General features: G+C 36.6%; 1 protein-coding gene and 1 long non-coding RNA gene across 2 annotated transcripts; both read left to right on the top strand.

Moving 5' to 3' along the window:
* Positions 1 to 914: 914 nt before the first annotated feature.
* Positions 915 to 2560, top strand: LOC122027992 (transcription factor bHLH137-like). Its single transcript, XM_042587005.1, has 7 exons — positions 915 to 1346; positions 1422 to 1595; positions 1703 to 1768; positions 1858 to 1926; positions 2012 to 2086; positions 2166 to 2267; positions 2369 to 2560. Exons 1-7 carry the CDS (start codon positions 1107 to 1109, stop codon positions 2450 to 2452), a joined length of 810 nt encoding a protein of 269 aa, XP_042442939.1. The 5' UTR covers positions 915 to 1106; the 3' UTR covers positions 2453 to 2560.
* A 6440-nt stretch (positions 2561 to 9000) lies between these two features.
* On the top strand, positions 9001 to 11433 carry LOC122027899. Its single transcript, XR_006124563.1, has 3 exons — positions 9001 to 9348; positions 9566 to 9654; positions 11119 to 11433. It is a non-coding gene; the product is annotated as an uncharacterized LOC122027899 (long non-coding RNA).
* Positions 11434 to 12420: the final 987 nt, after the last annotated feature.

The raw sequence follows: 12420 nt of genomic DNA, 5'->3' as shown, positions 1-12420 counted from the left end.
ATACTAAAAAAATTAATATTATCGTCTCTTGTTCATAAAGAAATAGATAAATCACATGAATTCTAGTAACAAATTTTCCTGAAATGCAATCACTCTCAAAGCCTAAACACGGCCAGCTAGATGTTTCATACTTTTACAGTCCATGACTACAATCCACATATGAATGTCGTGGTCCTTTCGGAATGATGTAAATATTCTCCTTATGTGTTAATCACTATTTCAAAGTTTACTAGTCATCTATAATTTACTTCCTCTATATTGATTCTGGGATAAATTAACTAGGACGTTGGAGGTGAATATAGTCACCTTTTGCCACTATACCGTGAGTTAAAGGAGGGAGAGGGAGAGAACAATGTTATCAAAATCGCGAGTTGACTCTTAAAATCGTATAAAATCGTGAATTTGCTTATGAAAATCGAGTAAAATCGTGATAAAATCGTGTATTAAAGTAAAATCGGATCAAAATCATAAAATCACATTTAAACTTGTAAAAACATTATTTTTAGATAATTTTATCGATTTTGTGTCGTTAATAAAAAGAAATCATTTTGGACAAAAGATATCGTTTTGGGATGATTTTAAATTTGTATTTATCTATGAATGATTTATATTAATCTATTATCTTGTGTTTTATTTATGTTTGCATTTAAGTTATTTTATGTTATGTTTTTATGGTAAGTATTTGGTTGTTTAAAAGTTTAAAATCATGAGTAATTTATGATTATATGAAATAAAATATTCTCTATATAAATTTATGTTATAATTTGGATTAAAATATTTAATGATTAATTAAAAAAATATATAGACTTCTTTTAAAACTAATTTAAAATATGATATAAAATATTATAAGAATTTATAATTGCATTTTATGATCTAATTTTATATAAACACGAGATTTTGACAACACTGGGAGACAGAAGGGGAGAGGAAAGAGAGAAAGATAGTAGACCAAGGCACTGAAATTTGAAAAGACGGGTCAAAGTGTGAAGATACATGCATCGAAGTGAAAAGAAAGCTTCTATAAATTGTGCAGTACACTGCACCTTCACCAAGCCACCACCATCTCTCCTCCGCCTGCAATTTGATATCTTCATATCAATATTAGCATGACATCGTTTCTCGATACCATTGTGAATTCTACAGGCCGGGAGCATCATGGAGACGCTGCAAATATTTTTTCAGATTGCTTTGATTACTACTTTTCTTTGGAAGCCAAATCACAGATTGCTAATGTCGCAGCGACTGAAGCAAGCGAGAGTTTCGATATCAAGAGTTCAGTGTCAGTGCAAGTTGATAACTCAGGGCCTTCACCGACCGGAAGCTCCATCACTGCTAAGCCCTGTAAGGTAAGCAAATATAGATGTGCATTTCGAGGAATTCATGCTTTATCGTGTGTTTGATTTCTCGATTTAATTTGCCAGGAAGAAAAGGAAAGCAAGAATAGTGAGAAATTAAGGAGCAAGAGAGGAGTTAATGGAGGAGCACAGAAGGGAAAAGAGGCTAAAGGAGTGAAATTTGAGGAGCCCCCTAAAGGAGTTATTCATGTGAGAGCGAGGAGAGGGGAAGCAACTGATAGCCACAGCCTCGCAGAAAGGGTAATCAATATAATCTACATCTATTTTAGTATATGCTTATTTATCTTCGCAGATGATAATATTAATTATTCAGAACTCTGCTTTTATTTTTTTTTTAATTTGTTCAGCTAAGAAGGGAGAGGATAAGTGAAAAAATGAAGATTTTGCAAAGCCTTGTTCCTGGCTGTGACAGGGTAATTAATTAAGAGGCATCTACGTGAAACTCCATTATTTCTGTCGAATGCAAATTTTTGGATTGAAAATTTATGGTGATGTTCAATAGATAAAAGGAAAACAGCTGATCTTGGAGGAGATTATCAACTACGTGCAATGTTTACAGAATCAGATTGAGGTAATTAACAGAGGTTATCACGAATCTATTCATAGCGCTATCTTATATATATGTCTAACATCCACTATGATCTAAACAACTTCAGATTCTCTCCATGAAGCTTGTTTCCATGAGTTCATTAACTGGAATCGACCTTGATAGCCCCATGGATCAAGCAGAGGTAGCGAAAACTTCATACTGTAAATTTTAAGAAATTCTTGAGCATTATAAATAATGCAGCTTGCATTCTTCACTTTCAGGCAATTCCAGGCCCAGTGCCAAATGATTACCAAATGATGGAGCAGTATTTGGAGCCTTGTCTTTTAGCGCCAGAGCATGGACCCAACTTGCTGTCGTCTCAGGTCTGGCTTTTAATTTCCCCACAAGCTCATTTATGACGAAGAACTAGACAGTAAACATTACAAAATGCATTTTATGATCATATATGTCAATGACTCTGCAGGATGGTATCAGCCTGCTGATGGAAGGGCTAAACCAGACACAAGGATCTCCAAATCACGAGGAGTTTAATTACTTAATTAATTAGAAAATGTTACCTCAAAAGTAGGAGTCGAATGTTTTTGTTCTTTAATTTTTCGCATGTATCATCACTCTTCCTGGAGTTCATATATCAACACATATATGATAAATAAATAATGGCTTGTTAAATGAAGAAGTACTGATCTGATTTTAAAAAATTATATGATTTGTCTTTCTTTCCAGGACAAGTGTCAAATCATTGGACGTGTTAAATTTCATGTTGGATCATTCATTGAGTTTTTTGTTTAATAATATAGTTATTTTATAATGTTTACCAGCTCTCTGAAGGATTCAACGGTCATTGTCTTTGTTAAAAAGTTGTGGAATACTACAGGAGAAGGAAGGATAAATTTCATCTTTTAGCTTGAGATCTTTAATTCACTACGACAAGATCACGTATTAGCAATGGATTTAACTACGACTTATTAAAAATGATCATTACTAACGATGGATATATATTATCTGTTTGTTACTAGCGACGATCTTTAATAATCCGGTGCTATTTAGTCGGGATTTTTAATTTATTACTTTATCTAATAATGGATAATTTATTTCATTGGAGTAAATATTCACTTTCTATTAATGACAGATAATTAATATCTATCAATCTTGTCCTGAATCTGAGTTAAACAAAGACTGGCGAAGGTGACATCGGTGTTGACGGAAAGACAACTTTGACGCACCCCTGTGTATGTGCGTCAGAAAAGTGAACCCCCACGTGGAACCAACAGTCTGTAGTAACAGACCCGGTGGTAATTGGGTCCTGCACACACTCAGACAAGCACACGAAGTATTAGAGACCAGAAACCAAGGAAAAGGTCCCCGACGCAGACCCTCCGACGCTCAAGTCAGGTTTTTTCCCCAGCAAAGCAGTGTACAAAGGAAGAAAAAAAGAACTGTTAAAGATACGTGAGGATGTGCATATACCTGGCCAATGAAGAGGACCTCTCTTTTTATACGACTCTGCCTGCCTTTTGAGCCTGATCACTGCGAGAGAATGTCGGGTGTCAGAGCATGTCGGGTGAGGGAGGACGTCCGACGACTTCTCATTGGTAGGAGGAAGGTTCCACTCTCAGTGTGTGGTAGAACATTAGAATATTCTCTGACTTACAATAGTTATTCTTTGACAGGAGGTTACGATTCTCTGACACTGTTGTCGCTTAGTGTCCCGCCCAGGTTAAACTCTAGACAGCTCGGGATGATTGCTCGGATGTGTCGTAAGGACTGAGCTTTGATGAAGAGGATGAGCTATGCCGAACCGACCGAGGCTCATCTGAGGCTATGCCCAGGAACCCCACCTTCACGAGTTAACTATCGGTCGAGGGTTGTCTGGTAAAGGTGCCAAGGCCATATGTAAAGCCTGAGCTGGGGAGATCCGATCAATAGGGGGTAGACCAGGCAATAGTCCAACCCTTGTGCTAGGGCTTGGACTCGCGGACCCACCTGCTTGTGAACGACTGGGAATTATACGGCTAGTGACGCGAAGAGGCCTAACTCCCGTCTTCTCTCGACTGTTAACCGTCACGTTCTCTTGACCATTGACTGCCACGTCTTCTTGAGTATTGACTTTCTGGCCTTATCGAACCCCTCATTTACACACCATGTCATCCATCGTTAAATATAGGAAGATATCAAGGTTCACGTCCCCTGATGTTTCCTTGTGTGATCACATTCTCAGGCGATCGACGATCAGTGATCGACGATTGGTGATTGACAATCGACAATTGACAATCTCCTCCTTCGGCATACTCTCCTCCTCCAGCGATCGACGACCTCTCCTCTAGCAAGCAGTATTTCTCTCTCCCTCTCCCCTTTTCTCATTTAGCCACGACTTTCGGCATCGAGCACTGCTGCGCCCGATAGTGGTGCGCTTGGTAGTGCTCTGCCGGTGCTGAGAACTGCCACGCCCGGTAATGCTCGGCAGGCGCAGAGAATTGCCATGTGCAGCCGGTAGTTCTTGGCCGATACCGAGAACTACCTCGAACTCCCGACAATGCTTAGTCGACAGTGATCGACCGTCGCTAAGAACTATCGCTCACGACAGTGCTCGACCACTACTGAGAACTTTGCATCCAACAGTGTTATGCCAACGTCGAGCAGTGGTGTGCTTGGCATTGCTCAGCTGTCGCTAAGTAGTTCCACGCCCGACATTGCTTGACTATTGGGCAGTGCTATGCCTTGTGTGAAACTTATTTTTAAGATGGAAATTTATGTTTACCTGTTAGTTTATACTTCCATTACTTTAAGAATATCAATTTCTATTATAACTCTCATCTATTAATTGTCTCATCTTTAGCAATGAAGTTATGAGTTGCTCCTTTATATATATATATATCCAACGTAGCTCAAAATTCTAATGCAAAAATGAGTTATGATTGTAGGACCGTTGGTTACGTGAGAGGGGGGAGGAGGTGAATCACATGTATTTAAAAATCAAGTATTTTTAAAAAGTTCAAAGGAAAGTGAGTGTACAACGGAATAAAAGAAAAAGGAAACACAAGAAAAATATAACACGTTTGTTTACTTGGTTAAGAGCTTTCGGTAACTCCTACTCCAAGACCAACCTCTTGGATTTAGCGATGCGCAATCCACTAAATTCTCTACAGATAAACTCCTGGTAGAGTAATCGAGTACAAGAAGAATATTAGGATAGTGTAACAAACTACACTTCCTTTAAGAAGTAACGTAAATGAAATAAATTAAATTCATTACCAATCATGTAGATATTGAAGTGGAATGCTCATGTGTTGGTGTCAGTCTGCCGACAGCAGTCGGATGTAGAAGAGCAATAACATAGCAGCAAAAGGATTGTAATTGCTTATTTGAAAATTCTATTCAAGCTGCTGGACAAATAAGGCTTTTAATGAGTGTTGAGGGCGCCTCCAACCTTATCCGAGGTGACTTCAACCCCAAACTTGATCTTGCAAATTCTGACCTTTATCAACTCTGAATCACTCAATCTTTATCCATGCGAGGACACCTCCAAGAGTTTCGAGACGCCTTTGATGCACTCCAAGGCACCTCTAATGCGCTCAAGGGTCCCTTAGCACATTAAACTTCTATTCCTGAAGTTTATTTGTGTGCAAGTGCCTTCGCTGGGTCCTAGGCACTTCCACACAGCTTTGAGGTGCCTCGCACCTCTGAGGCATTTTTGACACTGTTCATCCGAGACTTGTTTATGCATTTTACCCCTACAAAATATAGAGGTCAACACATGGTGATAGGGCATATGGATGCGTCCCTGAGTGACTATGTTAGATTCATGAATTACATTATGAAAGATATGCAAGGGAATATCTAAATCTAGCCGTTGACATAATGCATAAAGAAAAAAAGAGTGGGATGAACGCATCATAGCAACGTCACGAGATGTAACTAGTAGGATACAGGTGGTAAGGACTCGATATAGGACATAATCCTATACCCTCAGGGAGAGGGACCTAAAGTCAGTGACAGTAGGGACTCTGCCCTCCCCAAAAAATACAAGTGAATAGTATCTAAGGTAATATAGAAATAGGGTGCCCCAAATGGTAGCTCCCTATTAGGGTAATACAAAATGGACATGTGGACTGCTGCAGTCCTAAGTAGTCAACTAATAGAGTAGGGGGAAAACTTAAATCTCTACTAGCGGTGGAGTATGTCAAGTCATCAATTTTAACCAAATTATTATAGAACTGGGTACATAAGTCTAAGTTAATCGCTTGGTTATAGTAAACTAGGCAATCTAAGTGATAGTAGTCAATAATTTCAACTATGTTTGGACAATGACACGTGAAAAAGGTCTTATTAAGATACTTAGTCTTAAGAGACACATATATATGATCTAGAAAATGTAACCTAAGCTGCTCAATGGAAAACCTAACATCAGTAGAGAGGGTAGCAATAGACAGATTAATAATATAATTTTTCCTAAAATAATGGATATACACACAAAATACAAGAAATTAAGTAAATATGGAAAAATTGGATTAATAGGTTTGATTTAGGGGTTTCCTAGGAGGCATATCGAAGTATTAGTGTGTAAAAAAAAAGAAGGAAAAATAGGTGGGAAACGCGGTTGGAGGGCGCATTCATCAAAGATTGCAAATGGAGAAGAATCCCTCTATTTGCAGTTAAAAATTCAATTGGAGGTGCCTTCAACCTAGTGGAAGGCGCCTTCAACAAGTTGTTGAGGGTGCCTCCATTTGGGTTAGAGGCGCCTCAGTTGTGTCTCAATAGGAATGTTGCCACCTCAATGGGAGGTTCCTTGGACTATTTGAAGCACCTCGAGTGAATTTTGACCGGGACACCTCAATTGGTTTGAGGTACCTCGGAGTTGAGTGTTTAAGTTTTAATTATTAAAGTTGCAGTTTAATTTTAATTGGATTTTAATTTAGATGTAGGTTAAGTTTTAAAATTAAGTTTTAATAAGTTTTATTGAGGTTTTAATTAGGTTTTATGTAAGTTTTAAGTGGAATTAAGTTTTAATTAAGTTTTGAGTGTACTTTTAAGTAAGTTTTAAGTTTAATTAAGTTTTAAATATGTTTTAAGTGTAATTAAGGTTTAAATAAATTTTGAGTGTAATTTTAAGTAAGTTTTAAGTGTACTTAAGGTTTAAGTAAGTTTTGAGTGTAATTTTAAGTAAGTTTTAAGTTTAATTAAGTTTTAATTAAGTTTTGAGTGTAATTTTAAGTAAATTTTAGGTTTAATTAAGTTTTAAAATAAGTTTTAATTTAGATCTTAACTAAGTTTTTTTTTATAAAGAATTAAGTTTAACTAAGGTTTAGTCTAGATGGATTTAAGTTTGAGTTTAAATTTAAAGTATGAAAACTTAGTTTAAAAATAGTCATCTAAAAACAATGTTCTTACGTACTTGTCTAGCCTTTAATTACTAGCTATCTACCAAAAGATAGTAGTATTTACTTAGTTAGTTAAGTTAAGCAAAAATCATCCAACTAATTGTTTATTAAGAAGGATTGCTTAACTTGATCAATGTGCTGTGATATTTTTCACCCAAACTTATATTGATGCACTGATATAAACATCAGAAGTCCAGTTAAGACCTTACGTATCTTATACCATTCTAAGTGTTTGAATACACAAGCAAGGTAATCCTGATGTGTTTGTGAGATGCTAGCTGCCTAAAACTATAGGTGTATGCTTTCTAGGGGGAAAACCTAGACTAAGTCCATAAAAGTTTAAAAACATAGATTTAATCAAAAAATAAGTTTTATAAAATATATGTTTTGAAACAAAAAAAGAAAAATGATATTGAACACATAACAAGTGTTGGTGCAATTGACCCTGAGTCAAAGTTTACCAGTTTGACTCAAGCTTGAGTTTTTTATGTTTGACAATATATAGAAATTATAGGTGCAATTGTCGATTTGGGAGATTGTTAGTGCAATTCTCCCCTGGTCAAAGGTTGACCAGTTTGATATGAGAGAGTAGTCAAGTAGGTTAAGGTTGACTGGATACTTGACTAGAAAAGTCCTAACTGGAGGTTAGGCAAGGACCAACGGGATGGTTGATAGAAGAAGAAAAACTAAGTGGGTCATAGAGGATTATACACTTGGTGTGAGAAGTCCTAGTGAGTGAAATCAGGTAGTAAAGAAAGTCCTGGTGAGTGAAGTCAAGCAGATGAAAAGTCTTAATAAGTGAAGTCAGGAAGATAGAAAGTCTTGGTGAGTGAAGTCAAATAATTGGGAAGTCCTAATGAGTGAAGTTAAGCAGTGAGAAAACTTTGGTGAGTGAAGCCCGGTGGAAAAATCCTAGTGAGTGAAGCTAGGTGAAGAAAAGTCCTGGTGAGTGAAGCCAGACATTGAAAAATCCAAGTGGGTCAAAGGTTGACCGGACACCTAGTGTTTGGAAGTCCAAGGGGGTTACGGAGAACCAGACACTTGGCATGAGGAGAAAAGTCTAAGTCCAATGATTGACAGGACACTTGATGGAGAAGTCCTAACAGGTCGAGGGTGATCAAATGCTAGACAATGAGGGGTTTCAATAGGTCATGATTGATCAGATGTTGAGAAAGGAACCCTAGAACTCGAGTTTAGGAGATAGGATCACTACAACAAAACTGCTAAAAGACACCACCACAAAGACAACGGTTTTAAGAAAAAATATTGTAAATTTGATAAAAGACAGTGGTTTTTGACAAAATCATTGTCTTTGATGTAACAGTTATCCCAAAATATAATGGTTTGACACTATCCGTTGTCGTTTAGGGCAACGATTTTTTTAAATAACAATATATTTTACAATGATTTTCCAAAATCATTGTCTTTAAGGTTTTTTTTATTTTAACAATAGTTGAGACAACGGTTAAATGAACCATTGTAATTGAAAATATTTTCACAACACTTGGAACAACGGTGCATAAACTGTTGTCATTGTAATAAAAAGACAATGGTTGTAACCGTTGTCAATGAAATTATAACCGCAGTATTTTTTCTCACCTCAAAACTCATGCATGGGGAAATGTAAAAAAATAAAAAACTTTAACCTAGATCTATTTTAATTTGTGAACAACTCCTTTATTTACACTTCAATGTTTGACCTTACCGCTTCATCACTCTGCCATAAAATAAGAAAGAGAGAAATAGAAGAGGAGAATGGAGAAGATGCAGAATCTCACCATCGTTGTCTCTTCTTCCTCTCCCTTTCCGCACGTAAATGCCATTATCATTGTCATCAAGTTAAAATCTTGAAACTGGGAGCGTCGGAAGGTTGAGAGACGTGGGCAAAGGTGACCGAGTAAACAGAGCATTACAAGACGAGCGCACAAAGTGGTAGCTTGGGCTACTTCTGTCCAACTTTGCCTCTCACCATCTTCCGCTGTCCATCACTCCCTTCCTCCCTCTTGCTTTTATCTGCATTGGTTGAAGACTCTTCTTTCGACTGGATTGAGCCATTTATCCGTCGGTACCTTCTTTTTCTTTGATTTCATTTTTTTCTCCCTTTAATCCTTTCCGCTTTGTGGATCTCTGCTCGTCGCTATTTTTTGCTAATCTTTTTCATATTAACCTACTTCTGTTTTCTCGCAAGTTTCAGCACTAATCTTTATGTTTGATATTCGAATTAACATCTTTTGGGCATTGTGCTTGGTAAAGATGATTCTTTCCCTTTGATCTTGCAACAGGGGTTTGCTCGAGAGGACTAGGGGAGTGCCCATTACTTCCTTCTTCGCCAGTTCAATATGATCGGTAGTCTCATCATGAGAAACCTTGCGTGAGTAATTAGTTTTTGGTGTTTGTAATGTGTCCTTTCTCATGATGATCTACTTTGAAGGGGGGGGGGGGGATGGTGAGTTTTGAGTAATTGTTGTGTATAGATTGGTTTTCGGGTATGCATACCCGACTTATGAATGCTTCAAGATCGTGGAGTTAAACAAGCAGGACATAGAGCAGCTACATTTTTGGTATCAGTACTGGTACACTCACAGTTTTTGTCATGGGTATATAATAAGCTCCGCATTTCTAGGATCTTTTATGAGTTAAATGTGAAATTTGTGATATATTTTTAGGATTTTGGTTGCTATTCTTACTGTCTTTGAAAGATTGATGGATAGTTTCATTTCATGGTATTTGTTCTTTTTGATCCTTTTGTTACATTTGCTTCTTAGTCTTGTGGTTTTGCGTGATCATTCTTGTCTCCATCAATGGAATATGGTTGCTATTTCTAGGTAATCATTTTCATGCTGCTATTTATGGTGTTGGTCTTTGTGCTGAATTTGACAGTTATGTGTTTCGCCCTTTGGTTGGAGGTAGCTTTATATATAAAATGTTTTTGACATACTAGTTAATGCCTCAATGTTGTTGCTAATAATAATTTGTCCAATATTTATTTTTGTACAAAGGTTCCCTTTAGTTTGAATAATGTAATTGGACATCCTGATGCATTACAATCAGATAATGTAATGGCATATGACAATGTTGTTTCAGTACTTGGAAAAATATACCAATGTCATCGTGATGGTATTGATGTAGCTAAGGTATTGCTATTACTCATATTTCTTTGTAATTTTTTGTGTGTGTGTTTCATGTGATTTATGATTGTCAATTTTGTTGTTTGAAGACTTGTCAAAATATTTGAGTTTTCTTTTCTTTATAATTGTGTTTCCCTTCATTTTTTTTGTTTTGGCATTTGGTAATTGTAATCCGCTAAAGCATCCCAAATTATGAACTTTTTGATTGGGTTAGATAAGGATATATTATGTATTTGTTTTATTTTGATTTTCTGTGTGTTGCATCTTATCTATTTAAATTGCATCTCACATATTTAAATCATTAACATTTCCTAATGCTAAACAAGTGTCATCTTAGATTGAATTCGCCAGTGAATCCTAAATATTGTTGGTTTTCAATTTTCCTTTTCTCAAGATTTTATTATTTTTTCTATAAACGTTCTTTTTCCCTTCATTATTCTTGTACTATAGAATACTAATGAAGTAGAATATTATTATTTTTTGGTTTGATCAAAGGGAGATTTATCAACTATTACTTCTGTAACGTTGAGGGTTGCATGAACATTCATGTCTACACTAGAAATCATGCTGGTCATATGTACTTTGATATGTGTGTATTTTTGTGAATAAATTCATGCAAATAATACTGTGTGTGTTTTTTTTAGCTGGACTAAAGTTATTTTTTTCAATTAGTCTTATTTTTTGGCATGTTTTTAATCTCCATGCAGGGGTGAGGTCGTTGGAAGTGGACTTGGAGAAGTAGAAGGTGGTGATGGTTGGAGACAACATCACTCCATTTGAAGTCCTCAATGGTGTATCAAAGGTTATGCTTGCAAAGTTGTGGCTAGACCCTTAGTTAATTGATTTCTTAGCAAGGATGATATAAACAAAACTAAATGCAAACTTATTCTCTCTAGTATGTTTTCTAGTAACTAAAAAAAATCTTGGCATCAATCTATTTGAAATGCAAGAAAATTTATCTAAGTACTTTTTGATGAGGTTTTGATGTCATTGTATCAGTTTGTAATAGAAGAGGCAAAGCTTCCAACTAGCTATCCTTTAGAGAACTCTGAAATTGAGAAAGTTCCATTGCTAACTTTAATAGATGCCAAATCTGCTAGACATGAGAAACTACAAGTATTGTATATATGTTTGTAAGAAGTACTGTATATATATTTTGAACTACTAGCTTCCAACTTTTTTGCATTTGCTAATCAATCAGTGACTGGTACTTTGTGGAACGGTGAGTAACATCTTTGGACTTACCCACCACACATCACCTTTGATTCCTTACCTGGTTCTTCACCATAATTTTTAACCAAGGGAATGAACTCTTCATGTGGTCCAAATTTTTTGGGATCAACTCCTTAATTTATTTCTATTGGGTCACTTTGGAGCTAGAAGGGGGGGGGGGGGGTGAATAACTTCTCGCATTTCGTTGATGATGTTGAAGCGGATAGAACTCGATGCAAAAGCTCCTCAATGCTAACAAAAGGATTTACCTGGTATCCACCTCAAGAAGAGGTGACTAATCCAAGGATCCGAACCTCACTCACACATCCACTAAGAATACTCTCCTTCTCGGAAACACTCCAGAGGTGGAGAAACCTCGTACAAAACTCTCAATACAGCAAGAAGAAGAAAGAAGCAAATACAAGGAAAATCTTACAAGATTTACACAAATGAAACCCTAGCTAGCTTCTTCTTTTTGTTTGGGAACACCTCTTGACCTTGGAAATGCAGCAACATTTGTCTTCAAGAAGCTTTAAGAACTGGTGAGCTCGGTGAAGAGAGTGGACAAGAAAATTTGTGAGAGATCTATCGAAACAATACATGTGAAATCCTTTCATCGGGGGCACAACGGCTAGTTCCCAATCGTAATCGATTGGAGCAATCGATTATGCATGCCTAATCGACTAGCCTAATTGATTAAGCATACTTCTGTTCACACGAGAACAGATTGTAAGTAATTAAGCTTCTCTGCTTAATCGCTTACCAAACTCTCTGTGTACCTTTCGCTAAGCGATTAA

This window comes from Zingiber officinale, chromosome 10A (assembly GCF_018446385.1).
Source record: "Zingiber officinale cultivar Zhangliang chromosome 10A, Zo_v1.1, whole genome shotgun sequence".
Classification (NCBI taxonomy): domain Eukaryota; kingdom Viridiplantae; phylum Streptophyta; class Magnoliopsida; order Zingiberales; family Zingiberaceae; genus Zingiber; species Zingiber officinale.
The sequence above is the reverse complement of the archived record's forward strand: the minus strand, read 5'-3'. Positions and strand labels throughout refer to the sequence as shown.